Source organism: Ciona robusta, chromosome 9, assembly GCF_009617815.1.
Source record: "Ciona robusta chromosome 9, ASM961781v2".
NCBI classification, from domain to species: domain Eukaryota; kingdom Metazoa; phylum Chordata; class Ascidiacea; order Phlebobranchia; family Cionidae; genus Ciona; species Ciona robusta.
Window position 1 is genome coordinate 7,466,087 of NC_143243.1, and position 27,853 is coordinate 7,493,939.

Sequence of the window (27,853 nt, forward strand, 5' to 3'; positions counted from 1 at the left end):
CAGAGTCTTACAAAAGATCTGGGTATTTTTCCCAGATCTTATCAAACCCTGGATACTCCTTTCCAACTTTCTTCATCTTTTCGTCAATTTCTTGACTCTGTTCCTCCGACAACGTATTCCTCCAATCGCCGGCCGCTCCCTTCCTCATAAATTTCAGATCTTTAGGAGCAATAGTGATGCACTGAAGACGAAAAGAGGATGTGTTCGTTTTCTGCTGCAGTTTTATTATTTGGCTGTCAAGGCTTAAACATTAATTTTCTAGTCGAACACGCGAACAAGTGTAGTGTTTTGTAAAAATACGTTTATCGCACAATTTGGGAATTGCTAAGTTTTGGCCACATTGCACAAAGCACTATATAAATATGCTTTATAAAGGGTTGAAGAGTATCTCCTATGTTCCTTATATGTTGTTGCAACCACAATTCGTATGTAAAAGAGGCCCTTAATAAACAAGAAACAAACCGTATAAAAAAGAAACAAACCAACAAAAGCGAGAACATCGTTCTATTCCAAACTTGAGTTTTTATAACTCACATATTTCAAATGGTTGGACTTCATTGAGTTGAAAGAAGAGTTCTTGATGACGTTTTCTAAAACTCCTTCACGCTTGATTGAATCTGACCATTTCGGCCCCAAGAAATTCGCTAATTTTTCAATTTCCCTGAAATGCATGAACTTTAGGTAATAATGGAAAACCTTCAGTCCATAAACCAACACGCCTCGGCGTAAGACCTTGCTTATATAGAATGAAAAGAATTTGGACTCGGTCATACACAGCAGTCGCTACAAAACAGACGTCGATTACTATGTACCTGTCATATGCTAGATATATTTAGGTATATATAGGTATTTTGCTTGGTTGAGAAATCTTCAAAATACTTACTCGTATGCGACAACACAATTCTGGAGATTATGAAAGTGCAACAAACTGAAATTGAGTAAACTATACGGTCATAACAAACGTACGATTTGGGGTCAATTTTCATGTCTTCGTAAAGCACGAAATGGACATTTTTCTCCTTCAAGCTTTTCTCGTACCACCTTGGCACCATAACGAAATAATCGCCCCAGTCAACTTTGCCCTGCATGAAAATCTTAAAGTAATCGTCAAACTTTCCGCCCTTATATTTGTAGAAGTTATGGAAGTCAAGCGTATGGTGGAAGAACGAGACAACACAATCTTTCGGGTTACGAGCTGCGGAAATAGAAAACAACGTGAATAGATGGACTGCACAATATATATATTGTAGGGGTGGGAGAAGACGAGATACCTTTACCACATTTTATTCAAATATCCTGATCTTGTTTTAAACAATTAACAACGATCTATGGAAGTTGTGAGGGGTTTTATATTTTTCGAATGTTTTTTGTTTACAACCGAATGGAAAGAGAAAATAGAATAAACAGGTGTCCCATCTTCCCCCACCCACTATATTTGGTCTGTCTGTTTAAATAGTAGTGTACCAACGAAAATGTATTTGACGCCTTCTTTGTGCTTAATCATTCGGTCGTCCAAGTGAGTTTTAATGACCCTCGGTGCTTTAAACTCCTGTACCTTGTCACCGCCGACTAATTCTAAGAAGGGATAGTGATAGTTAAGGTTGTCGTTGCTACTAATCATGTTCCCTCCATGCTCAATGAGGTACAGTATATTCAGCATCCATGTTGTCCCACACTTGGGATAGGTGACCACAAAAATGTCGGACGAATCCGGCTCGTAGGCTTGAGCTGAGTCGAAAATCTCTTGCGTGCAACCAGGAAACAAAGGATAACCATCGGGGAATAGCGGGTGCTTGAGATAGCTGTAGTCTGGTTTCGGTTTTTCGGGTGTGCTAGCAGACATACTGATTGAAAATATATACTCTAACCACGTTATAACTCTGCTGAAGTAATGTTTTTTTAGACCAAAAATTCATTTTATGGTTTGGTAATTGGAAAACATATGTATTGTGTTTCGTAAATATAAAAGCGACAGTGTCTTGGCGTGTTTCAATTTAAACTGGTCTGACCTCGAACTTTAATGTAAGTATGCATTGACTTAATATTGCTCAACAAAAACCTGAAACTGATTTCAAACTTTGAACTAAGTGTTTTAAATGCTGTGCAAACAACAGATAGCCTAGTTGCAAAATAGTTTCCAACTAAACCGGAGACCTCGGCAATTAACACTTTTTTAACTAAACAGTTTTAATGTGTGGTTTTTATTGACTGCCATTCGCTCTAGTTACTGTAAACCTTATCCATAAAATTTTTGTTCGCAAACCTCGGCAATGCTATTTAGGCTACGCTGCATGAAATCTAATCCTAAAAGGGTAAATAGCCGTAGGCCTTTTTTTGTTAATAAGTAACCTCAGTTATACTGATGTTAAGCTTTGGTGGCGAGATCACACGTAAGTAAACACCATCCAACCAAAACTTAAAGCAAACCGAAGCTATATAGTAGGGTGAGGAAGATGGGACACCTTTTCGTTCTATTTTCTCGTCCATTTGGTAGTAATAGAACAACATTCAAAAAATTATAAAACCGAATCATTACAACTTCCATAGACCGTTTTAACTGTTTAAAACACAATGAGGATATTTCAATATTATGTAGGCCTACTAAAGGTGACCCATCTTTCCCTACAGTACTCGTTAAAGGCGGGCTAATAAACAAAGACACGGTTAGGCCTAATAAGTAACCTCTTCAATACTAACTCGGGGTGCGATTGAAAGTATATGCGCAATTTTGTTGAATAAAGTATACAGACTACCACTAAACAAGTCTATGAGGGCAAATCAAATCGAAGAATTTGTGGGGCCATGGCGATTTGGGTCGTAACATCAAGGTTTACGCTATATTTTGTGCAATGTTTCATCTTTTTTCTCATACTTATTACGACAGGTGGTTTAGTACATATTACAGAGTTAACTGCGCCCTACTTTGTCTATATTAAACTTCGAAGGTGTCTGCTTACTTTCGAGCGAAACCAGCGTGCACACGTTGTTCGTTTGTAACTTGTAAATAGAGACGCTATAAAGAAACTTTATAAATTATGTCTACGTAACCGCACTCTCTATTTTTCTGTGTTGTTTTTTTGGCTAGTGGTTGTACATTACTGCGAAAAAAGAAACAGCGTTTTAGTTTTGGCAATTTGCGGATATCTATGCGCTCTGACGTCACAAGCTTTTTTAGATTTCTATGCTACGCGGCAAGTACAATTTTGTAAACAACGATTTTCTTCAATGAAATAAAGGATAAATTTAGGGTTTTGATTAAAACTAGGCAGGTTTTTCTGTTAAAATATTACTTAATTTGTTATTTGTGTGTAATGTAGCATATAAAAGGTTATGTGTAATGTAGCATATAAAAGGGCAGAAAAATCATAAAAGTTTTTATATTTTAGCAGTATAGTTGATATAACAAGCAAATTTTTTTTTGTCGGAAGTTTAAAAATATTTTGTTGGAAATTTAAAAATATTAATAAACTTTATTTAGATATGTATTGGCTATATGTGTTTAATAAGTTGATCCGATTTACAGACTTCTCTTAACTAATGAAATAAGATAAGGGAATAATCAGATATCATCTCTTGTATTTAAAATGTCAGTTGGCACAACAAATGAGAACAAATATGTTGGAATCTATGACGAAAATACGATGCACACACAAGTATATTCTCCTGTGCCAGAAAAATACATAAAGTCCAAAAAATCAAAGGCATTTGGCATGACACTGAGGCCTAGGATCCCTCTTAAGCAACTGAATGCTGTCTCAAGCATAGCACGAGTGTACTTGACTACTAAGCACAAACGTTTGGAATCTGAAAGTGATTTTGAACGCCCAACACCCCAGGATTCAAAGTTAAAAAGAAAAATGCAAACCACTTTTAACTTTGTGGCTCAGGTATACTTTGCTTCATTATTTGAGAATACATTTATTTCTTATTTTTTATATATATGTATTGCATATCATTATCATATGCATTTTGCTATGTCATGGAATGCCCTAAGCTTTATTTTTGTGTGATTTTTTGTTAGTAGCTTATTTCACAATATGTAGCACCTTAGATGTTATAAGTCTATTTGTTCTTATGGTGACCTACAGTTTAGTGTTTAAACTGTTTATCCTATAATTTCCTTTTATTTTTGCAGCTTACACTATTTTTAAATATTATTACCAAAGGGCAAAGATCCAAGAAAATTACATTTAATTCAGATCGAAACTGCATTTTTGTATATTGAGTTAACTCTGCTTTCATCATTATTATTAATTTAATTTTATAGTCTACTGCACTATTTTGCCATCAACCATAAATTTCTCAGCATCAGTTTGAATCCAATTTCATGTTTCCCCTTTCTATGCTGTAAGACAGTGGTTCCCAAACTTTTTTTTCACCCGGCGCCACTTGAGCTATTCAAAATGTTTGCGGCGCACTTAGCCAAAGGTCTTAGAAATAAAAACGCATTTTTACAGTTTTATCGTGTATTTTAAGATTAGGCTCGTTTAAGCATATGAAACTTAAGCATATGAAAAGTGTTGTACCACAGTCTGGACATGATTATTGCAAACCGAAAGAAATAATTGGCATTGTTACGTAATATACAAATCTACTGTACAGATAGAAATGCGAAAACAAACTTTTTAAATTTTATTATTGAACAAACACGTTGGATTTTTATATAAAACAACAATTTATATTGCAATAAAATATTAATACAAATCAATTATCTCGACCATGCTAAATTGGAAATGTTTCTGCAAATTTTCACGGCGCACTTGACGAGTTGCGTCGGCGCACTAGTGCGCCGCGGCGCCCACTTTGGGAACCGCGGCTGTAAGAGTTTACTAAATCCTGCAGAAAATCACGGGCAAACAGAAACGCCAACGTTTAGAATCCAATCAGAAAGTAAACGAGAAAACCCCACGTACACAATACAGAGAACGAATGAATTTTTCTCCTTTGACACCAAACAACCCGTTTGATTCCCCTCCAACAAACTCATGTTCTCATTCACTTCGTAGCAGGTAAGTACTACAATTTCCAGCTGGCTGCTGTTAAATGTTTGTATTTAGTATGATAAATGGAATGATACAAAACAAATTCATTTGGTAGCAAGCATGATACATGGGCGGCACCGTTCGCATGAACGACTTAAATGGACTTCCCGGGTGTTGGGGTAATGGGCCAAATCGGATCTAAAAAGTATGATACGTTTTTGTATGAAAAGTTACGTTGAATGCATTTGGTATGATCAACCCCACGCAGTAGTATTTTTGTTGGTTGTTACTTCTTACTTGTATTCAGTATTAACTAATAACTTAATTTTCTTGCAGTGTTTCTACATCTTCTTCTAACAAACGGAAAACACCAATCAGCCGTAAAAGGTTAGCTGATAATATATATTTATAAACATTATTTTTTTCCAGGAGTTAGTTTATAATACCTTGCAAGTGTTTTTAAATCAAACCTTTCAATGATGTTCAACCGCATTTTTTTAGGTTTTTATTGTAAAACTATTTAAACATCTGGCATATAATTGTCACTTATAAAAACTGGTATAATTGTAACTTAATGCCTATATCTTCAGATCATACAGAGCTGATGATTTTAACAACCACTTGGAGCAAGTATCATGTGGAATACAGCAGCTACAAGCGAACAGTGATAACCTGGTTACTGTAATAGATGATAATGTTGGCTCCTCTGCTAAAAAGTAAGTTTATCAGAAACTATGATTTATACCTAATGTTTTACATATGTTTGCTTTGCATTTTAGCAAAAAGTGTTTAACAGTGTTTATAAAATATGATTGTATTTAATATTTTCTTCCCAAAAAGTTCTTTAATCATAAATCACCCACAATGCTACATATGCAGTAACTGGTAAGTGGACAATTTTTCTAATTTTAATCTTACACGATTTATTTTTAGGAAACGTCAAACTCAAACAGAATCCAACCGCTACAAAGAATTGGGAAGCAGCTCACCTGAAACGCCACGCACTCGCCGGGCGGTGGCGCGCAGGAGCGCTAGAAACCTCGGGCTGCGTTTCGCCAAGTCAGCGTCTCACATCCAAGCTCGCGTGTACGGAAAACCCCGATTTGAACCGATGACGTCATCAAAAACGCTCCGCGGAAAATGCAACTCGGCAAGTGACGTTATATCGAAGAATCAGCGGCACAACCATTATGACGAACTCGCATAAGGTGAGCACGTGTGGTGTGAGTGCACGAATCCAAGGTTGTCTGTTCACCAACAAATACGACTCGTATTACAAACTTTTAACCTTGGCCTTACCGTTGTTGAAACCAAGACTCGTATACATTATTAACAATATTTAAGAAGTCGTAACAATTAATGGTTAACTTGGAGACGGTTTGTGTAATTCCCCTACGTTTCGTGGAACTCATTAACAGTACGAACGCCTATTACGTCAAATGCGTTGCTATTTGTAGTTTGTACACATAGAATATTAGAACTAAAAGCAAATAGGTCTATACGTAGACTAGTCTACTCATTTGCAAATTTGTTCTTGCTACTGGCGACTTGTAGTTTAAACAGCAACCGCTAATATACAAATGTTATTGCTTGCTACCATAACAGTGCTTTCGCAACTTAGTGTTAAAATGCCGCTTTTACGCCAAACTTTTGCTACAAACTTACCTATTTCTAATTCATATGTTTTGTAAAATCATGACGGTGCTTCCTTTTTTAACCAACGCATGCTTTTTGTGCCATGCTCGCTGTAGCTATATTGCCTGTGTATTTGTATGTCGATCACTATTTGTAATGTTATAGCTTGTAGTTTGCAATTTAAACATAACAAGCCCAATACGCTATGCTCAGAATCATGATTGCTTTCATAATCTTAAAGGTGTTGATTTTTAAAGGGTTTGGTTGAATACACTCACAACACGCAGTGTGAGGTATTTTTATCAAGGAAATTTATTCAAGGGTTTTATCGTTTAAAGCAGGTAGTCAGTGAAAAAATTAATTTATTATTGTTAAGAGTTTAGAGTGATAAATTAGTTTTCTGGGCGGAACAAATATGGTTATAGGCAGATAGTCAGCAGTGCCTTTAGATATAAGTTTACCTCAGCAAGTGTCTGTATCCACACAAAGAAAGTAGATAATAACTATGTTGCTTAGAAAGCTTCAGTTTCATAAGTTTAGCGGTTTAGCTACGTCTCTTGAAGAAAAAACTATTTACAGATATAGTATAGGGTGGGGGAAGATGGGACACTTTTAGCACATAACATCCAAATATCCTGATCGTGTTTTAAACAATTAACGACGGTTTATGGGAGTCGTAAGGATATAGTTTTATAATTCTTGCAATGTCCCTTGTTTACTACTAAATGGTGCGAGAAAATAGACCCAAAAACTGTCCCATCTTCTCACACTCCACTGTATATATTGGGGTGGGGTAAGATGGAACATGTTTTTATTTCCTTTATTATAAATATGTTGACAGAATAATACAAACATAGCCCGGCCACTCTAAAAAGCGTTTTAAAAGGTTTAAAACACCTTTAGGAAATATGGGATTTATGTGTGAACGGTATCCCGTCTTGCCCCACAGTAGTACTATACTTCTATATATCTATAAAACCCGTCAATTTAAACCACGTATGTTTCTCCAATTAAACCATCGTTTTATTCGCTAAAAAGCATAACTAAGCAAAAAAAAAACGGTTACGTTTCTACTTCTACAAAAGTGCATGTGGGGGTTGTGGGTTGATGGTGGCCGCTCACTTTGGTATTGGACCTCGGTTCATCGCGACCATTCCAATACAAATGTAAAACAAATGCCCCATGAGTGATAGTCAGCGGTAATAAAGATATACAGCTCGTTCTACTTTGTAAAAACAATTGAAGAAATTAATTTATGGAGTCTTGATATTACTGATCTGCTTTTTTTTATTCCCAATCGTCTTTGTGATTAAAAACTGCGTTATCCAGTCATTTCCAGCATGCGGCCAAGTATGGCCATTATTGCTAAACAGAACATGGCGCTAGAGAGCTGAAGTTTATTTCCAGAGCCAGTAGTTGTGGTTAAGTCGACTGGCTTTTCTGTAGGAAGGGTTTCCGATTTGTTTGTTGCTGATGGTGGATTTTCTGTAGGAACGGTTGCTGATGGTGGAGTCGTGATGTTCGGTTCAGTAACATTGGTCGTTGGTGGGACGGAAGCACTGTAAAGTAACGATAATATAACATGCCTTTTATTTATAGTCAGATGGGGTAGGATGGGACATATTTTCTCGTCCCATTTAGTAGTAAACAAGCATTTGTTTATAGAATTATTTAACGGTATGCCCGCCACTCTAAAAGAGCGTTTTTAAATGTTCCAAACACGATTCGGAATTATGGGGTATGGGTGCCAACGGTGTTTTTTTCTTGGCCTAATGGATTGTCTAAATTGTCAGTCATTTATTACAAAATATTACTCACACAGTTACACCCGTGGTTACTCGTAAGCGGACACAATGTGTATGAAACAGAACACCCTTGTTATAACTGTTGCCGTTGCTTCGACACGCGAGGATAAATATAAGTTACATTCATCAACGATTTAACTTGATATCTGTATAGGTTTGAGTATGTATGTGCTTCTATCTATATAGTAGGGTGGGGGAAGATGAGACAACTTTAGTGCAAAATATACAAATATCCTGATCGTGTTTTAAACAATTAAGAATGGTCTATGGGAGTCGAAAGGATACGGTTTTATAATTATTTGAATTTTCTTTATACTAAATGTGACGCGAGAATAGAATGATAAAGTGTCCCATCTCCCCCACCCTACCATAAACGTTATAAATCTTTGCATACTTTGTAGCAAGCACAGTAATCGTATCCGTTGGTAGCTTTACATAGAAGACCATCTTCGATGTCACCACTGTAGCGCTGTAAAGTGATAACGTTATCTTTAGCTAGGAACAAATCGATATTTCAGTTTAATAAATAACTGATTCCCCGGAACGCAAAATTTACTTTCGTTTTGATTTTCCAGCATTACTCTTTATATAACTTACAAAACCGTGTAGTCATTGCTGCTGGTAATTTCTGGTGCTGCCCATTGAAAGACCACTGGAAGTGTCTTATCATTTCTGTCTGTATGGGTGAGAGCACCAGCGGTTGTATTACAATTTAGGGTTTGGTAGTCCGAGCTTGGTTCTGCCCAAGATCCTTGCGCGGTTACTGTATCACCACTGTTTAATCTCGCTTCCAACAAAACTCCTTTGAATTTCTCTGTCCCGTTCAAGGTTACTGAGATTTAAAATAAAAGGTAAAAGCAGCATGTCAGTTAATTCAAAACTGGTATAGTAGGGTTGGGGGAATGGGGCCCCTATTTGTTGTTTTCTCGTCTCATTTAGTAGTAAACAAAGAACATTCAAAGAATTATAAAACCGCAACCTTACGACTCCTATAGAACGTTGTAAATTGTTTAAAACACGATCAGGATATTTGGATATTATGTGCCAATTGTGTCCCATCTTACCCCATAATACAGTATATAGATAAATATGCTTAATGTAATCTGAAGTTGGCGCCAACGTTTCTAAAAACTAAACAGACGCTAAAAAACGCGTAAAATCGAACCGCTGGAGTAAAATAAATTGGATTTCTCATAAAAATGTCACTTACTGTTAACAACCATTCCCGATGCAATGCTCCCAACATTCGCGGTGACATTGTACGGAGACACTTCATTCGTAGTTGCATTGGCGTTATGTTTATCTGGACTAGGATCGGGAGTCATAGTTACGCATGCAGCTTCCGGTGCTCCTGTTGGCGAACCGCGCGCAAACGCTAATAGCCCGAGAAATGCAATGACTGAATATAACATGATGTGATAAAACAAATAATTTTTTAAACATAAATCGCAAAATCTAAAAACAGGAAGTTTTTTGATTATTTTAACATTACGTTCGCTTCATACGCATTTAGATTTTGCCTTTATTTTTTCTGCGATCTAATATTTCTACTTTTATCATTCCTGCACTGCATTATAACTGATCCAATAACGGTTAAGCTTTTTGTCAGCTTACATACTTTATAACAAGCTAATAAATTGCGGAGTTTATAAAAGGCTGCGAATTTGTTTAGCAATTTAAACCCTTACCATAAAAGCTTTCCATTTCTTCCCACATTTACACTAAGTTCATATTAATGTATAGTAGGGTGGGGGAAGATGGGACACCTTTTCATTCTATTTTCTCGTCCCATTTGGTAGTAAACAAAGAACATTTAAAGTATTAGAAAAACGTCCTCACGACTCTGATTAACCGTTGTTAATTGTTTCTAACACGATCAGGATATTTGGATATTATGCGTGAAAGGTGTCTCGTCTTCCCCCACCGTAATATATACCTTCTTACTGGTTGCCACGCAACAACAACAACAAACTTCTGATCTTGCCTTTTTTTAAATGCAACACCAGTTTTTGAAATGACTTCATAAACGTACAAACATTGGTTACGAAACATATTTGCCCAGCCTATTGTTCCTGACTATTAAGTAGCTTGCTCTGATAAGAAGCTACTTATAATCGCTAATTGCGTGACTGCGCGTGACCATGATTGTAGAACTAAGGTGTGCCATGTAAATAACCAACAAGGCTGTAAGTACGTATGTGGACTAAAATGCAAACCATGCAAAAAATTATTCTTGCCCAGCAACAAGGTCCCAACCAGATGGCAACTGCCTTTGTTGTGGCTTCTGCACGGGCGTTGCCTTTCTGGTTATGTCTGTTTTACGTCTTACTTATAATGGCAGTAAAACTCGGTCATTATTCTAGCTTACATAAATTATTTTACAGCTTTCAGAAAATGCTCACAAAAGTTACTGAATTGCTTAAACAAACAATAAGACACCTGCGATACATTATAAACTATTGCTAAGATACGAGAAGTATCACGAGACCGTATCGCGTGCTTCAATGTCGTTTTTTTGGTAACTGCCAACGCACCGCGCCCAAACAATAATTTATAACCATGGTATCCGAGCAACAAATACTAACATGTAAAGCGTCCCATGACTGCGTACCATTTACCTATAGTGAAAATTGTCATCCTATGTGGACTAACTCGTCCGTCACTCATATAGCATTCTTATCACATAGCAAACACTGCGTAGATAAATGTTGTCGGGGCTTTTTTTTGTGACGTCATTGTCTCAGGAATTAATCGGTTTGTATTTATTTTAGGAAATGACAAAATGAAAATAACGATAATATCAATTAAAGCGTGCCCCATCAGGTAGAATATTCTAAAAGGTGGTTCTAGCTCTTATAATTTATAGGAAAGTAAAATAACATTCGTTTAAATTTTGGTTCTATATTTTCTATAAAATTCTAAGGTAAACTTCTTTTTCGTCGAAAACATTTTACGCTTTAATTGATGGCTTAAGAAAAAATAACTTTTTAAAAACAAATAACTTGGTATATCGCAACTACGTTTATAATTCAAAAATGTTAAATTCAAAAAAGGTGTACAACAACAGTTAGGTTCGAAAAAATCACGAAATAGTGAATTATGAATATAAAGTATTTTAATCTGTATACCGCTATAGATAAATCACTTATGTTTCTTATATTATAAAAGTCAATGATGCTAGCATTAGTGTGTAAACATGTTAGCGGTCGATATATCAGTTGATTTTAAAAAACGAACCGTACCGGTATATATCAGTTGATGTTACCGGTATATATCAGTTGATTTTAAAAAACGAACACGGAAATACTTACTATAAATAAATTCTAATGTCTAACGTAAAAGTCGTCTAAAAAATCGTTTTTTTAATGTATTGTTCGTCACAGTATTTTCCAAAGGAGGCTTTAATTTACAATAAACGTTTGGATACAAAATTTGATAAACGGTCCCGAAATTGTTTGCTTTGGATCAATTGATCAAATATTTAATACGAAGTTGTTTGTCTCCGTTGATTATTTGGATTCTGCGGGACGATATAAATTACTGCTGTGTTTTAAACGAGTAAACACAGTATATGGGTAACGCCCATAATGTATAGATCTATCTTAGCAGCGCCACTGCGTGTACGATTGCAACAAATAATGTCATCGATAGCGGCGGTAGAGAAACGCCAGTTCCACCCGAACCCGGTGGTTTGCAAATTCTTTCACCATTGCCACGAACGACTGTATCGCTTGGGATTTTAACGTAGAATGTAGCGTATTCTTGCACGATGGTAGCACTGTGTGAAAACGATAAACAAATTATGTTTGGCAGGTTGGGGTAAGATGTTCCCTGTTTTCATTTTTTCTCGTCTCATTGGGTGGTAAATAAAGAATAATTACATAAATATATAACCGTAGCCCCCCCCCCCCCCCCCGCCACTCTAAAATAGCGTTGTTAGTTGTTAAAAACTAAGAAATATGGGGTTTAAGGTGCTATATCGATATCATGTCTTGCCCGAAAATATACTATGCTTGCTATAACGTATAAAGCAACACAGTCGTAACATCATATTTCATGTCACAGTTTACTTTTTTTAGTCTACCACTGGCCAATGTGTATACCGTGTGATACTCACTAAAATCTGTAGTCAGTTGTTGAGTTGCAGGGCGCGATCCATACAAATCGACTTGGTGCCGCTTTGGACATCCCATCGCTGTGTGTGAGGGCCGAGTTTTTGTTGCCTGCGCATTCCATTTGCTTAAAACTGGTCCCGTTCGGTTTTTCCCACCAACCAATCGCATTGTTAGGACTGTCTTCGCCCCTCGCTTGCAGAAACATCCCTTTAAAGTTTGCTCCGCTACTGAGGACAGTGACTGTAAAAATATATCGTTTTTATAAATAATCGTACATTTTACAGAATATCTGTATTTTCTCAGTCACTCGTTGTGTAAAATTTAATTATTCATGTTGAATTTCCTATCGAAACTCAAGGGTACTTGACTAAAGCTAAGTACAGCGTGTAGGAAGCGCAAGGAAAACTAAACTAAAACTCGGTTCATATAGTATACTGATGTGATAATATACGGTTTTAATGGTCCAATTTCTCTTACCAGTGTATGGATGTTTCATTGTAAACATAATAACCATATCTTGTAACACTTATGTAGTAGGGTGAGGAAAGATGGGACGCCTTTAGCACATAATGAACAAATATCCTAATCGTGTTTTAAAAAATTAACAGCGATCTATGAGAGTTGTAAGGATACGGTTTTATAAGTCTTTAATTTTCCTCTGTTTATGACCAAATGGGTCGAGAAAATAGAATGAAAAGATGTCCCATATCACCCCCAATCCTACTATGTTTAAATATATCGCATTCCTAAACACCAGGCACCTTTAATTGAACTTACCGATTATTTTCTCGCCCGGCAAATATGAAGTCGCAGAAACGTTCAAATAAAAGGGACTCTGGTCTAAGTTGCTTGCAGGAGAACCGTGTGCAGGTGTCATGTGTCCGCATGATCCATCCGGTGCTCCACCAGGATAAGCACTTGTTGATGTAGCAAGATAAATCCACAGAAACCAATACAACATGGCAACCATGTTCTAACAAATATTAAGTATATAGTAGGCTGGGGGAAATAAGACAAGTAGTAAACAAACAACATTTAAAGAATTATAAAACCGTATCCCCACGACTTTAGTATACCGTTGTTAACTGTTTAAAACACGTTCAGGTTATTTGGATAATATGTGCTGAAGGTGTTCTATTTTACCCCACCCCACTATATAATAATGTAGCGTGTCGGGTAAGATGGAATATCGTTAGCACCTAAAACAATGTTTCCTAATTGTAGTTTTAACAAGTAACAACGCCCTTTTAGAGTCGCGGGAATACGGTGTCGGTTGTAAAATTCTGAAAATATTCTTTGTTTACGACCAAATGGGACGAAAACATAGAATGAAAACATTTTTCATCTTACCCCACCCTGCTATAATCGTTACAAAAATTGACTTTACCGGTGCAACCATATTTTACGAACTACTAACTATTCGTTACAACAACAAACAGAATAACTTACAAACAGAATAACTTACAAACAGAATAACTTATTACTATACTATGTTTTATACGACTGAACACGTCCTAGAATGCGTTAGTAACCTGCTGTATATAATGGTGTTTAATTCTCCTCACGTTTGCTTATATTCTGTTCAGGTACCGCTTGTGAGTGTGTTTGTTTACACACAAAGCACTTTATGCGTTCTAACTCGACCTGCATTCTGTTATGACAATGACCGTCTGTATATGCAAATTCATGAATCTCAACAAAACACACAGAGATTATATACGCAAACCTAACAGATAAAGAAACTAAAATACCTTTTACACGCGAAAATTAACTGCTATCTTCTATCCGACATCAAAACAGTTAAAACCCTTTTTCCCTGCACCGAATCGGGTCTAGAGGCTTTAGAAATGACGCCAGCGCAAATTTGTCAAATAGTTTCCGCCTTGGCACCAATTGAGTTGCCTGCAGCAAAATTACTCAACAAAGAGAAAAAACTTGGTCGCTTTTACACCAAACCCTAAAATTACCGTTTTACATCTGTTCGTTAACCGCAGTAATTCTTTGCATGCACCGCCGACTTTAGAGGCTGCATGTTTGTAGTCCGCCCTGTTTCTTGCATCTATATTACAGTAGGGTGGGGGAAGATGGGACACCTTTTCATTCTAATTTAGCGTCCCTTTTGGTAGTAAACAAAGAACATTCAAAGAAATATAAAACCGTATCCCCACAACTTCCATAGATCGTGGTTAATTGTTTAAAACACGATCAGGGTATTTGGATATTATGTGTTAAAGTTGCCCCATCTTCCCCCACAGTACTATATAAAAGATCCAGTGCGTTTATAGTTTTAAATATTGTATGAGAGTTTGCCAATTAAGTTTAAATCAACCCAAACTTGGACTTTGCAGAAAACAAAGTGTATTCATTGCACTTGAATAAATGGATGTAACATGTTTACTTACGCGTGGTGGGGACGATGGTCGTTGTAACACGGGATGTAAATTTGTCAGATTGTAGTTGTAGTGGTGTTTTTTAAGTAACCGCTAGGTGGTGATGCTGAGGGGTTTCTAACGTAAGCGGGAGTCCTAAAAATCTTGAATCCCCTGGCTTTGCTGAACAGTTGCTAAAGTTTCAACTGACTTGTCTACGCTGGCATTTTTTTTAACTTAGTCCAAATTATAAACCGTGTTTTGTGATTTAACTCTCACATCACTAAACATTTTAAACTAAACGAGATGAAAATCGTATCATACATATGGACTGTCTTGTTTGTATTAAAACTGGCAAGAAAATCCATTTTTTCGCCTAAGTTCGTGTGATATATTGTCATTGGTCGTTTATATTGAGTTCATACAAACTTTGTATAAAAAAAGTAAGGTAGGAACAGATGGGAAACCTTTTTATTCTATTTTCCTGCCCCATTTGGTAGTAAACAAAGAACCTTTAAATAGTTATTATTAAACCGTATCCTCATGACTTCCATAGACCGTTGTTAATTATTTAAAACATTGATCAGGATATTTGGAAATTATGTGTTAAAAGTGCCCGTCTTTCCCCATCCTATTCTGTATATTAGTAACCAACGTATGCAGCCTAGCTGCGGAAAAGTAGGTCGTGGTTCGCTACGTAAGGTTTATATTTAAAGGCTTCAGGCTTGTGGTAAGAACCTACACTAGGTCATACGCCATAAGAACATGAACCACGAACTGGAGATATCAAGCGAACCCGTACTTGGCGGTTTAAACCTTCCGAACTGTTTACTGTCAATAATATTTGTCTATAATTTGATTACGAACTTAAGCTTACAAGTTTTTTCACGAAATTTTTAAACCGGCTTCTTAGTCAGGTGTTCAGATAAATTTCAGGATTTATAAGAAAAGTAATTGCACGAATAACGCTCTGGTTTGCAGTATTTTTTTTAGTGTTTTATCTGTGACTTAGCATTTTTTTGGTCAGAATTTCAACTTTATTTTATGCTGTTTGTAAGTATAGTAGGCTAGGGTAGATGAGACACCTTTTCATTCTATTTTCTTGTCGCATTTCGTAGTAAATAAAGAACATTCAAAGTATTATAAAACGTATCCTCACGACTTCCACAGACCGTTGTTAATTGTTTAAAACACGAACAGGATATTTAAATATTATGTGCTAAAGGCGTCCCATCTTCCCTCACTCTACTAGATTACTATACACATACACCGCAGTGACAATTATCTTGTTTTAATTGATTTTTAGTGGAGCAAGATTTATCTTTGTGGTGATATCTTGCCACTTGTTTTGTTCATCCGTGAGCCAGGAATGCCTTTTTACAACGTGGTGAATATTAACTGCTCAATCTTTCGCCACGTTCTTGGTAAACTCGGCCTTGTAGAGTTACTCGGCCCCTGGCTGCGGCAATCGTTGCCCCACTTTAGAGCTCTTGCGGTTAAAGCTGCTGACTGCGCTCGAACCATCGCGTTGCTGATACAGGCTAAGCATACACGTACGAGTCGTTAAACTACTTCGACTCCGAAGAGAAACAAAGTGTATTGTAACCACAGAAACAAGCGAATTACTAACAATGTATTAGAAGCGAAAAACAAGCAAGCGTTGATAATTGCGTGTTGTACTCGATGCGAGCCACCCTTACCGTTAATATTACCAGACGTAGTTACATCATTCACTTACAAAGGGATTTGAAGTTACCCGATACACCTCAGAATCGAAGGTCACAGCGAAAAAGGTAAAAATAACACTGGAAAACGTATGTCTACACTTGAACACATGAACGTTTTTGCGTTACGTCCAGTTGAGAATTACGAAAAAACACCTTCCCGTGCAGGCAAGGCAAACGCTAGTTTTGGAAGTCAATTACATTTCATTCCGCATATTTTGAACAGTTTGGCGTGACTGGTAATGAGAAAAGGAGTGAGTTTAATATTTCCAATTCTCCAATTCCAAAATCTTTCCGATTGCCCGTTTGACGTCAAAGACCGTGTGATCGGCGCGGGTCATTTCCTCTGTGTATGGAAGATCACGGTGTCCGTGATCGATGACCGAATCTCTCCTCTTGGGTTGAGGGGGAGCCACAGGCGAGACGCTGGGCTCCAACTCCGAGTTTTGGAAAACCTCATCCTCCCCAATGGTCTGGTTGGGGTCACCGAGCTCAGGTTTGTAGACTCCAGTGCAAACAAGCACGGACGTGCACCTGAAAGGGCATGATTGGGTTATTTGGGTTTGTATTCCAACCTTTGCGTGCTGTGTAATAGCGGTATATTTGCCGACACCTGTTGCTGCATTGCGTAACGCCGACTCATTTCAAAACACATGACGTCAAAACCGACAACAGGGTATGGAACTGTACTTGACTACATTCGGTTCATGCGCTTGTGCAAACAAAGATTGGTAAGAGTCAGCGGAATTTACAATCGACAGAATGGATATACAGAACGATATCATCAAACACACAACGACCGTTGCACGAAAGGTCAGCACTGTGGCAACGATGTTTGCATGTTTACTCTGCAATAATCATACCGGGGATAAATAACAGTCAGCTATTTTTATCCGTGTGCAAAGGTGGGTCACGTGTCAAGGCTAAATTGGGTCAAATGTACCTTTTTATTCCCCGCACGTTCGTGATATCACCGTGTAAAGAGAAATGGGAATCGGTAGAGCTGTGGTTCGGCTCAACTTTTGCGTCTGATGTGCTCCTCGACCTGCGACCTACTTTTGGTGATCTGCAAGATGATATTTTGGGTTAACAGATCCGATCGAGCTTGGAATATAAAATGTTAAGAGTCATTAAACGGTAGTTTACTTACGCGTTGATCAGCTCGAATTCCCTTTTTTTCTTTTCGATTTCTCTCCGCTTTTTGTCAAGGAATAGATTGAACATATTTGCACCGTATATGTCGGTTAAAGGGTTGTCACTGCGGAATTTGTTCATTAAAAATCAACTACTTTATATTCAGATAATAATGTAGTGTAAAAAGCCTACCCGATAGCATACACTGTATCCAGCTCTGGCATGTTCAGCCCGGTAGCAATTTCTTCGATGAGCTTCTGCGAGTATTCGTACGTAATCTCGCTCGGCTTTCCGATCAAGGCAGTATACTCAAGGTCACGGCCGCAAATCTTTTTGTACAAGTTCTCGAGGCAAACTAAAAACGCCCCATGGCCGAATCTAGAGTAAAGTAAAGCGTCATTCGCAAATCCCAAATGAAAAGACCGACGGGAAACCAGTGTCGTGCTATGCGCCCGGTACAAATTTAACGGTCGGAACAAATATATCGCGACACCGTCGCATGATGCCTCACCTTGGTATATTAGCCTTAGCCATCCATTGCAAGTCCATATTGACAGCCAACACTGGCAGCTGAGGTCCTTCAATACACGGTGGTTGGTTGGGCTTCCCTTGGGTAACCAGGACGTCAATGATGAGTTGCAAGTTCGTCTCCCACCTAGAAAAAGAAACCGGTTTAAAGAAACAACAACCAACACTCCCAATTGCGACAAAGAATAAGAAAACGGACAAGAATCCTCAGAAAATTAACAAAAAAGAAGAGTAACAGAAATCACGAAGAAGTTTCAATGAATAACAACAAAAAAACTACACGTTTTTCACTGCATTCTACCTGATAGGCTCTCCCAGCATAACAATCGCTTCGATGGTGGGGAACGAATCGTCATCTTCCATCTGTTGATTTGGCCACCGTGTTCGGTCCACCCAGTCTAAGTAAGGGTAAGCCTCACGCAAATCTTCAATGGTGATTATCTTTGTGAAGCCGAGGCTGGATTTTAAAGAAATTGAATTTAAAAGTGATTATATAGCGTGGTATATACAATATTGTGGGGTAAGATGGGATACTGTTAGCACATAAATCCCAAATTTCCTGTTTTAAACAGTTAACAACGCCCTTTTAAAGTCGCTAGGCTACCGTTATATAGTTTTGTAAATTTTCTTTATTTTCCACCAAATGGGTTGAAAAAATGGAATGAAGCCATGTCCCATATTACCCCACCCTACGTTATATGGATGAATGTCGTTACCTTTCTGCAACTTTTTTGCTCCCGCCGTCGTGTTCGGGACCCGACACCAAGCACCACTTATCATGGAACTCGTGGAACATCTCAAGTGGAGTTTGCGACATTACGATTTGATCAGGGTTTACCTGGCAAGAAAAACTCGAATCAGTATTTTGAATATTTAAAAAAAATTGCTTAGTATTTTTGTAATTTTGACAAGAAAACATTCAAGAAAAAAAAATGACAAGAAAACAAATTTATTTTGGAGTTTTCGAGAAAAAACTTTGTTCAGTGTTTTGTAAAATCAAAGTAAAGCGATTGATATTTTGTTTCTTTTCTCACCTTAACACCAAGTTTATCCGAAAGCGTGGCCGCTTTCACCTCCCTCAAGCCGAACCCGTTTGTGCAGAAAACAGCGGGAACTTCGTATTCTGTTTCGTCCTCATTCATCAACGCTTTGAGGGCCTCAGCCGCTCCAGGGATGGGGGTTTTCCCCCTTAAGAGAACGCCATCGATATCGAACATTATTCCGAACTTCGGTTTCTTGGGACTCATGTTCTACATTAGAGAAAAGTCGCCGATCAGTTTACGATTTCGTAATAACTATTGTCTATTCCATCCGCCCGATATACAATATACATGACTGGCACATATGTTGCTGACTATCACTTTCACACAATAGCATGTGACGTATACTAGCGTGTTCGATTTCGAAATCTAGCCGGTCTTCGGTCGCGCATTACGAAAGCCGATATTTTGCCGATTCGGCCAATATGTCGAAATCGATTTACAAAATTTGGTTCATGCAGAAATAGGACCGCATGGAATCGAAGGTTCATCTAAGTTCGTTTCACTTATAGTGGATTGGTGTCAATTTACCCTCAGATCGTAGAATCAGAACAGGAATTATAAAACTCAAAACGACCTACTTTATCGTCTTGCTGCTGTAGCGCTCCAATATACGCTTTAAAAACATGGCATTGTCCAACTATTGTTTTCGACTTGCACAAAATGCAGCGAACGCTCAAGCGACCCGGGACTCCGGAAACAATAAAGATTATGAAACGAAACGTCAGCCAATGGCCTTCTCGTTAAATATGCTGGAACGCCAGCTGCTGCAGGTTTACAATCCCAGAACGCTGGTAATGAGTAATTTGCTGCTACCACATGCTGCGCTTGTGCGTTTCAACAGTAATACCCTATACTGGATTATATAGTAGGGTGGGAGAAGGTGGAACACTTTTTCATTTTATTTTCTCGTCCCATTTGGTGGTAAATAGAGAACATTCAAAGAATTATAAAACCGTATCTTCGCGACTCCTACAGACCGTTGTTAGTTCTTTAAATACGATCAGGATATTTAGATATTATAGGGTAAACCTGTCTTTTTCCACCCTACTATATTTTATAACCATCGTATCATTACAAAAGAGATGTTTTCAGTTCGTAACGATTCCTAAGAATTTCAGACGTAACCACTGATCGTCGGTCTTGGTTTGTATTCTATATAACGCACACAAACAAAAGAGGACGTGTTAGAATATTTACCTGTTTTGAATTGTTGTTGTTCATATCAAACGTAGCGAACTTCTCTTGCATGGAGTTCATGATGTAGGAGCGAATAGTTTATACGTTAAACAAGTACAGACAATATAATATGTAACGTTGTCTCGTCTAAAAAAACTGCAATATATAAAACGCCGAGGTTAAAAATCGCACCGGTTTAGAAGCAATCCACTTTTTAAAAAGTTCGTAGCGCGATCGAGTGTCGAATATATAACACACAACTTGTTTATCGGGTGGTAGGACCTGACCAACGCACGTAGCAATTCATGCAGGATTTGTTTTCGCAAATAATTCTTTTCCTCTCTCTCTCTCACGGCCCCGACATAATCAACAGCGCGTATTGGCCGCTTTGCTGCCCCCATAGTCTTGCAGGGCCTACATAGGTTTAACCGCAATTATCGTCATAACTTGGTACCCACTGCTCGCTTCAATAACGTTAATACTTTGGGTTCTTCCGCTGAGCCCATCGAATGCACTATATCCTTAGTCCGAACACTCGTGCTTATATAGCTACCACAAGACCATAAATAAGCAGGCAAGTATATGTTACGCTTAATCAACGGCAGTAAATGAAATAACGACTGCCGTGTGGCGCTACTCAATTGACGTCAGCAACGCTTGTTGTCGCGAATTACAAGATTGCGAAAACAGCGATCGGCCGCGAAAACACAATCACGTGACGATTTTTGAATTCCGAACACCCGAGAACACACCAGCGCTAGAGAGAACCAAATTCGAATTCGGTATAAACAACATTCACTCGTATTTTGTTTGTCGCTTGATGAAAACATCAAAACAATCTACTTCCTTCGGTTAGAACAGGAGCGAATTAACCTCAAAGCAACGTTGCTGCCTATACGCGTGATACATAGTCACTGATACTGGGCAAGCATAAGCGCTTATTAATCAATTCTTATTGCCCACTATCTGTTTACAACATATATCAATAACTAAAAATGACGCTTTGCAAGAACGGAAACGTAACGCGGACCGCAAGACGTATTCTTTGTCATCTGGCAAGCAATGATTTCTACGCCCGATTTTATTCGCGGGATATTGACAGAGCTCTCCACAGCGAGCGGTTTCTCCCACCCTCTGCAAAACGACCCACAGTTGCTTCTGAGCGAGCTGGAACGAACTGAACCAGGTCGTTTGTTTTCATTTCCCTAGCGCCACGTGAATTGTGCAATCTAGGTTTTTACCACGCGGCCGGTGCGTGCTCGGTGTATGCGCAACGTGTGCGTTGTTAGTGGACAGCGGCGGATCGATCTCACTCCGCTCCTCCTCTTGTTTCTTTATTCTCTTCACCGCGCGCGCCGATCAGCTGATACCCATATGCTTGCTTGTTTTTCAGAATTTGATTTGAACTCGGTAGTGTGACGTGTGTTACACATACGGTGCGATTACATCATTGCAAACAAATATAAAATCTTTCAAGTACCATCGCACTTGACTGGTGCAACCTACGGGAAAATTAAACTTTCGAAACCCCCCTGTACATATAGTTCTTTACGGTTACATGGGTACACTTAACTCCTAAATCCCATATTTTCTAATCGTGTTTGGAACAATTGACAACGTTTTCTACAGTCGTCGTGATGTGGTTATTTAATTCCGCAGATATTCTTCATTTATTACGAATAATGGGGCAATAAACGAGAATTAAAACATGTCCCATCTTACCCCACCCTACTATATACACACTTTTATTCCAAATTCTAAAGCAGTTCCATATCTAAATTAAATACCATGGCGGACTTCCTATTGGGCCGTTTTGACCACTTTTCCTGTGGGATATGCGGCACAAACCTTACATTAGGAGTTGCCTAACGAAGTAAACATATGCAATGTTATAAACGCGCCACAAAAAGCTATGAGTAATTACTGCAAATGGGGGAGTAATTTCATTATAAAGTTTGATGGGTTATAATAAATGTTGGAGTAAAATAAACAATGTTTTCTTTCTATTTTTCCTCCCCATTCGGTATTACACAAAGAATATTTACAAAATTATACAAACGCTTTCCTAAGACGCGTTGTTAACTGTTAAAAATGTGATTAGAAAACATGGAATATTATGTGATATTTATATTACCCCACAGTTATATACAACGAATCGAACCCCAAATTTTGTAACTTCCTTATTTAAGAAAAGTTTCGCAATTAATTGCAGACAAGTACCACCCCGCAAATAATTGCGCCACATGTGCGACTTCGATATATACGGAATAAACAACTCAGTATACACATGTCGCAACCCCGCCATCTCCCGACCACAAACTGCGTAATTTTCCGAAAATAAATCGATAATTTTCAGGATATGCGTGGCCAGTGTATGGATAGATTTCCACAATGTGCGTGGGCAGAGCCTGCTTAGCGCGTGGCTGGTGAGATTTCCCATCACGTGACTGTTATGGGGTGATGTAATAAATTTGAACGACGCTTTGAAAATTTTTTACCAAGTCAAAGTTTGGTCACTTGAGTAGTTTAATAGCTTTCGTTTGGCTGCTAACCTTTGCCGCTTTACTTCTCTTTGCCGCTTTACTTCTCTTTGCCGCTTTAATTAATCCGGTCCGCGTTTCTGTATTCGAAGATAAAGGTTAAATGTTCGTTTGAATATGTAGAATATATCTCAGCAAATGTCGCCTAAATAACGCAGACTGTTCCGCAGCAAGATATATTTGTTTTTTACACGTCGTGAATTTTCTGGGAAATAAATTCACCTAAATTGAATCCTGCTGCCTGGTGAGACACTTATTTTGACGCATTTGTTGTTTGAAGACATATATCATCACAACTTCCTGTCCAGTATACGTATCACACGTGTTGCTTCTTGTACTGTAAACACAAACATATTGTTGATGACGTCATATACCGGCCGGCAAATGACGTCATCCATAGCCGGCAGCACGGTGAAGCACGTTGGTCACACATTGTTGTCATGTATTGTACATTACTTGAACTTTGTTGTGCAATTGTAGGCTTTACGTGAACGTTGTAAAGCGATGATGATGTAGGTTATGGCACGTATTTGTGTTCGGCTTAATTGTTGTTTGGTTTGATGTTTTAGAATGACATATAGTCGGGTGGGGGGAAATGGGACACATTTTCATTCTATTTTCTTGTCCCATTTGGTAGTAAACAAAGAACATTTATAGAATTATAAAACCCTATCCTCACGACCGTTTTTAATTGTTTAAAACACGATCAGGACATTTTGATATTATGTGCAAAAGGTGTCCCATCTTCTCCCACAGTACTATATGTTATTTCATTATTATCCCTAATGTGTAGCGTATACGTGATTGGTTTATAGCAAAAAATCGTGTTCGTTTGGAATTCATTGGTTATTTTTTTATTGCAGTCTCTGTTACCAACAAATATTTTGCTAAATACTTTCTGTTGTTGTCGTCAACCTGTTTCTGGGTCAAAAAATAAATATATACGAGTACCATACGAATAATATGTTTTCCGTATATAGCCGCACACCCGTATAGCCTTTGACACATTTAGAGGGCCTATATAAAATACTTGTTTTTCGATCGCTGGTTTAAAGAATGTATGCGCGAGGCTCGATGTACAGAAGTTATATAACTTTTCAAATGACCAAACATGTTTTTACTTTCTGCGGCCGAACCCGTTTGACCTCTACAGTTTCCAGCATAACAGAACGTTTCAGTTTTATGCTCGCTGAGTCCGGCAGATGTTTGATACGCCCGTTTATAAATGTAACTTGTTGCGACCACTAGGCTGTATGGTGTTATGTTTAGTGCCCAAAGTCGCATATACGCCCGCAATGCTAGCAGCCTTGAACCCGTAACATAACATCTATTTTCATTGCTTCAGCGTTATTTGACTCGGATATATTAAATCGTCATTTCCGCTTTGTCAGAAGACGACAAGAGCAAACGGGTTTTGTTTGATGATTTGATTCGTTTTTCATCAGACAACAACACGCTTGTTGATGCGGAAATTGTAAGATTGCATCAGCACGTGTATCGGACAGCCACGTGACCAGCGCGTGCACGGCGCATGCAACTGTGCATGCAAGTATGCGGTTTGAGTAGGACCGCATGCTTCAAACTATAATCAATACAACAGCTGCTATTTCTTTGAATAAGACGTATGTGCCGCCCCCCTGGGTAACGTATATACGGTTAAATGTACAAACAAGTATTGTCATCCAGTTTTCATATGAACCAAGAAACGTCAAACTAGCCGTAAACGGAGTGGGCATCGGCCGACGATGGTACACTTTTTCATTCTATTGTCTCGTCCCATTTGGTGGTAAACAGGAACAAGTCGAAGAATTATAAAACCTCATTCTCACGACTCCGATAGACCGTTGTTAATTATTTAAAACACGTCCCATCTTCCCACACCCTACTATATATAATACTGTGGGGTAAAACGGACACAGTTGGCACATAATTTTTCATATTTCCTAATCGAACAACGCTTAATTAGAATCGCGAGGATACGATTATATTTAGTTCTTTAAATATTGTATGATTACCAAATTAGACGACTATCAACTTAAAAGAGACTAAAAATATGACCCATCTCCCACTATATTTTACCCTATACTATATTTTAAAAGTTTGCCGCATCCATAATCAAGCCCCATTTCCCCCACAAAACTGTATTGTACATTTACATGCAACACATACGACACATTTATTATCCAGTATGTAGTACTGTGTGGGGAAGACGGGACACATTCAGCACAAAATATTCGAATACCGACCACTTCTTTGCTGTTAAGATTCTTGTGACTACAATATCATTATTGTGGTCAGTGCATTATTTTCGAGTGTTTTACCAACATTTCAGGTTGACCATTTTCACAAATGTATGCTCAGTCGCGCCCACAAGCGTCTGTTTTGTTATAAGTTTTATCCGCTAATTTTTACCCGAAACAAAATGTTAATTTATTTGCATACCTCAGCACTTCAAGTGTAATAACTAATTTAGTGACTTAAATACCACCAACATTATCAGACAATTCGTCGTTTAGCATTATATGAAGCTCATATATTTTCTCAACATGGATGAATGTAACTTACTTTATCCTCGCGTGGCCGGAAAACGACAGTCGTTATCACACGGGTTTAACACCTCGTGCCAGCTTACGAGTTACCATGTATGTTACTTTGTGGGTGATTATTTTTTTTTCTTTTTATGTATGGCTGATAGTTTGGACAACCCACTGGGTTGGAGCAATTGTCGTTAAGTGTCTTGCCCAAGGACACATACGCCCACAATAGTAGCAGCGTCGAGCCTTGAACCCATTATCTCTGGGTAACAGGCAGTCGTTAACCACGATGCCACGGCGCCGGACGTACTACCTATTTAATGGATTCTAAATACATGGCATCATACAGCAAAATGCAACTACAAATTTTCCTGCCACACGAGGATAAACAAATGGTATTCACGATTTATTCAACAACGTTAAAATGCAAGCAATGTTTTTAATAAAGAAATCGGTATTTTTTATTCATTTAAACGCAATACCACGCCCATTACCATCACGGTATCATTTAACCTTCTTTCCAAGCCTTTATAGATTGAATCTGCACAGTGGTTTAGGCGCAGCATGTGTTACATCTATATCGAACATGCCTTTATCTGAACGTGAATGCATTATCGGAACTTCAAATGCCATTTGTAGCGAAGTAGATCCAGATCTTGGGTAAGTTCGATACCATTCAGTAAACGGAGCACGCGTACCATTGGACATGTAAGCGACACCCCTCTGCGGAAGCAGGTATAGTATAGTGGGGTGGGGTAAGATAGGACGTGTTTTCGTTCTCTTTTCCCACCCCATTTGATAGTAAACAAGGAACATTTACAAAATTATTTAAGTGTATCATCTCAACACTAAAGGAGCATTAATTGGTAATTGTTTAAAACGTACGATTATGAAAATTGGGATTTAGATGCTCCTAACAGTATCCCAACTTACCCCAATTTGCTGCATTTCATGAGCTATATTCTACAATTTCCCCAAGTTATATATTATATGGTTAATATTTACCTGCGATGTCATTCCTAGCCACACTTGTACATAGGGCTGTATGCTTGTCCAGATACGTTTAACGTAAGCGAAGAATGCGCGGTAGGTTTGCTCGGAATCGACCTCAGCTAATGTACCGCCATGATAACGACACAAGTGCAATGCTGTTGCGAAGTTCACTCCACTGCCCGAGCGAAACAAAAGTCGATAGCAGTAACCGTTGTGAACCAACCCGTCCCAACAAGCGATCTGATCTGTAAAGAAATAAAGCTTAAATCAAACAGATCATAACTTCAACAATACATAATACATATACACAAGCAACCTTGTATTGCACGCAAGCGACTGTCAATTGCTGCGTTCAAAACTTCTTGATTGATTTGTCCGGGCTCTCCTTGGGGCCCGACTGGTCCTATTGGTCCTGGTGGTCCGCGCGGCCCTCTTTTCCCGGGTATACCAACGGAGCTGCTGTGATTGCGACTTGATTGGATTTCAAATAGAGATTCGACGGTCTTACACACAGTGTAAGTTGTTGAGCTTTGTACATACTGCAAGTAGCAAAGTAAAAGAAAGACACAAACAGTTGTCCTCATTGTATGTTTCGTTACCCTAATGCAACGTGCTTGCAACACAGCGTTATTTAAACTCTAGGTTTGCTCTTTTACAACCTCTGAAATTTCGCAGTGTTTATGGAAAGTACAGCCTAGCTCGAGTACTTTTAAGTACTCTATACCACGTAATTTCCGCCAATTCATCGTGATATTTCAATGTTTATTAATGATGTGTTAACACGACCAACACACGCGTCGAAGAAGCACTATTTATCACGCCAGTATCAATGTACACAAATTATAGATAGCATATTAGTTATGCATTTATACATGCATAAAAATGAATATGTAACATTGAAGCATACCCTTACAGTATTCTTTATATCCTTATAATAAACAGACATTACTCTTTACTCCCCATGCGCCCTGTTGATTTTAGAAATTCAGAGTGACATATAGTGGCGAAAGGCAAATGCAAAGACGCACAGCTGATTTACTCATTAATTCTGCTGTGTGATTTGTTTACTGTCGCGAGCCACAATCCGAACTTGCGTTATTTTAAAATTAATTTTAAAACAGAGAACACCCGGTTTGTTATCTCAGGGGAAGAACGGTTAAATTTGACGGGAAAGGAGGCAACATCCATAATTACCGTATCATCGTTACGCATATAGAGTAAACAACCCGGTAGTTATAGTGGCGGGTATATAACGTTATTCCTCGAAAGTGCAAA

At 38.2% G+C, this 27,853-nt stretch overlaps 6 protein-coding genes across 9 annotated transcripts; 1 reads left to right on the forward strand and 5 right to left on the reverse strand.

The window, feature by feature from the left end:
* Positions 1-7: 7 nt before the first annotated feature.
* LOC149731859 (sulfotransferase 1C2-like) lies at positions 8-2,258 on the reverse strand. The gene is made up of 4 exons (XM_089884915.1): positions 1,465-2,258; positions 967-1,195; positions 535-661; positions 8-181 (listed from the first exon to the last, which is right to left on the reverse strand). Exons 1-4 carry the CDS (start codon positions 1,841-1,843, stop codon positions 8-10), a joined length of 909 nt encoding a protein of 302 aa, XP_089741041.1. The 5' UTR covers positions 1,844-2,258.
* A 1,220-nt stretch (positions 2,259-3,478) lies between these two features.
* Positions 3,479-27,824, forward strand: LOC149731860 (uncharacterized). 4 transcript variants are annotated; one of them, XM_089884914.1, is made up of 6 exons: positions 3,479-3,887; positions 4,843-5,009; positions 5,319-5,369; positions 5,573-5,698; positions 5,916-6,190; positions 26,111-27,824. In XM_089884914.1, the coding sequence occupies exons 1-5, from the start codon at positions 3,585-3,587 to the stop codon at positions 6,187-6,189; spliced, it is 921 nt and encodes a 306-aa protein (XP_089741040.1). In that variant the 5' UTR covers positions 3,479-3,584; the 3' UTR covers position 6,190; positions 26,111-27,824. The 4 variants fall into 4 exon arrangements, with proteins under 4 accessions (XP_089741040.1, XP_089741039.1, XP_089741038.1 ...); XM_089884913.1 differs by lacking the exon at positions 26,111-27,824 and adding an exon at positions 10,807-11,434; XM_089884912.1 differs by lacking the exon at positions 26,111-27,824 and adding an exon at positions 8,109-8,973.
* LOC149731861 (putative defense protein 3) lies at positions 7,619-9,898 on the reverse strand. The gene is made up of 4 exons (XM_089884917.1): positions 9,633-9,898; positions 9,020-9,254; positions 8,817-8,891; positions 7,619-8,176 (listed from the first exon to the last, which is right to left on the reverse strand). Exons 1-4 carry the CDS (start codon positions 9,832-9,834, stop codon positions 7,939-7,941), a joined length of 750 nt encoding a protein of 249 aa, XP_089741043.1. The 5' UTR covers positions 9,835-9,898; the 3' UTR covers positions 7,619-7,938.
* On the reverse strand, positions 11,170-13,557 carry LOC149731862 (putative defense protein 3). Its single transcript, XM_089884919.1, has 3 exons — positions 13,315-13,557; positions 12,540-12,777; positions 11,170-12,200 (listed from the first exon to the last, which is right to left on the reverse strand). The coding sequence occupies exons 1-3, from the start codon at positions 13,505-13,507 to the stop codon at positions 12,020-12,022; spliced, it is 612 nt and encodes a 203-aa protein (XP_089741045.1). The 5' UTR covers positions 13,508-13,557; the 3' UTR covers positions 11,170-12,019.
* LOC149731863 (haloacid dehalogenase-like hydrolase domain-containing 5) lies at positions 16,476-20,704 on the reverse strand. The gene is made up of 9 exons (XM_089884901.1): positions 20,533-20,704; positions 19,327-19,542; positions 19,009-19,130; positions 18,594-18,749; positions 18,276-18,419; positions 17,957-18,142; positions 17,781-17,888; positions 17,574-17,696; positions 16,476-17,164 (listed from the first exon to the last, which is right to left on the reverse strand). The coding sequence occupies exons 1-9, from the start codon at positions 20,590-20,592 to the stop codon at positions 16,891-16,893; spliced, it is 1,389 nt and encodes a 462-aa protein (XP_089741027.1). The 5' UTR covers positions 20,593-20,704; the 3' UTR covers positions 16,476-16,890.
* On the reverse strand, positions 25,977-27,162 carry LOC149731864 (uncharacterized). Its single transcript, XM_089884918.1, has 3 exons — positions 26,895-27,162; positions 26,591-26,823; positions 25,977-26,308 (listed from the first exon to the last, which is right to left on the reverse strand). Exons 1-3 carry the CDS (start codon positions 27,160-27,162, stop codon positions 26,114-26,116), a joined length of 696 nt encoding a protein of 231 aa, XP_089741044.1. The 3' UTR covers positions 25,977-26,113.
* Positions 27,825-27,853: the final 29 nt, after the last annotated feature.

What these genes read in the sequence shown, in the direction of transcription:
- LOC149731859 (XM_089884915.1), bottom strand. Translation starts at nt 1,843, where the DNA reads ATGTCTGCTAGCACACCCGAAAAACCGAAACCAGACTACAGCTATCTC. An exon ending in CGTCAAATACATTTTCGTTG is followed by an intron (nt 1,196 to 1,464) that starts GTACACTACTAT and finishes CTATTTCCGCAG; the next exon opens with CTCGTAACCCGAAAGATTGT. An exon ending in AGTCCAACCATTTGAAATAT is followed by an intron (nt 182 to 534) that starts GTGAGTTATAAA and finishes TTTCGTCTTCAG; the next exon opens with TGCATCACTATTGCTCCTAA.
- LOC149731860 (XM_089884914.1), top strand. Translation starts at nt 3,585, where the DNA reads ATGTCAGTTGGCACAACAAATGAGAACAAATATGTTGGAATCTATGAC. An exon ending in CTTTTAACTTTGTGGCTCAG is followed by an intron (nt 3,888 to 4,842) that starts GTATACTTTGCT and finishes TAAATCCTGCAG; the next exon opens with AAAATCACGGGCAAACAGAA. An exon ending in GTTGGCTCCTCTGCTAAAAA is followed by an intron (nt 5,699 to 5,915) that starts GTAAGTTTATCA and finishes ATTTATTTTTAG; the next exon opens with GAAACGTCAAACTCAAACAG.
- LOC149731861 (XM_089884917.1), bottom strand. Translation starts at nt 9,834, where the DNA reads ATGTTATATTCAGTCATTGCATTTCTCGGGCTATTAGCGTTTGCGCGC. An exon ending in ATCGGGAATGGTTGTTAACA is followed by an intron (nt 9,255 to 9,632) that starts GTAAGTGACATT and finishes TTTAAATCTCAG; the next exon opens with TAACCTTGAACGGGACAGAG. An exon ending in ATTACTGTGCTTGCTACAAA is followed by an intron (nt 8,177 to 8,816) that starts GTATGCAAAGAT and finishes GTTACTTTACAG; the next exon opens with TGCTTCCGTCCCACCAACGA.
- LOC149731862 (XM_089884919.1), bottom strand. Translation starts at nt 13,507, where the DNA reads ATGGTTGCCATGTTGTATTGGTTTCTGTGGATTTATCTTGCTACATCA. An exon ending in GCCGGGCGAGAAAATAATCG is followed by an intron (nt 12,778 to 13,314) that starts GTAAGTTCAATT and finishes ATATTTTTACAG; the next exon opens with TCACTGTCCTCAGTAGCGGA. An exon ending in ACAACTGACTACAGATTTTA is followed by an intron (nt 12,201 to 12,539) that starts GTGAGTATCACA and finishes GTTTTCACACAG; the next exon opens with TGCTACCATCGTGCAAGAAT.
- LOC149731863 (XM_089884901.1), bottom strand. Translation starts at nt 20,592, where the DNA reads ATGAACTCCATGCAAGAGAAGTTCGCTACGTTTGATATGAACAACAAC. An exon ending in ATGCTGGGAGAGCCTATCAG is followed by an intron (nt 18,420 to 18,593) that starts GTAGAATGCAGT and finishes TTCTTTTTCTAG; the next exon opens with GTGGGAGACGAACTTGCAAC. An exon ending in GCTAAGGCTAATATACCAAG is followed by an intron (nt 18,143 to 18,275) that starts GTGAGGCATCAT and finishes ACTTTACTCTAG; the next exon opens with ATTCGGCCATGGGGCGTTTT.
- LOC149731864 (XM_089884918.1), bottom strand. Translation starts at nt 27,162, where the DNA reads ATGAGGACAACTGTTTGTGTCTTTCTTTTACTTTGCTACTTGCAGTAT. An exon ending in TCGCTTGCGTGCAATACAAG is followed by an intron (nt 26,824 to 26,894) that starts GTTGCTTGTGTA and finishes ATTTCTTTACAG; the next exon opens with ATCAGATCGCTTGTTGGGAC. An exon ending in GGCTAGGAATGACATCGCAG is followed by an intron (nt 26,309 to 26,590) that starts GTAAATATTAAC and finishes CTGCTTCCGCAG; the next exon opens with AGGGGTGTCGCTTACATGTC.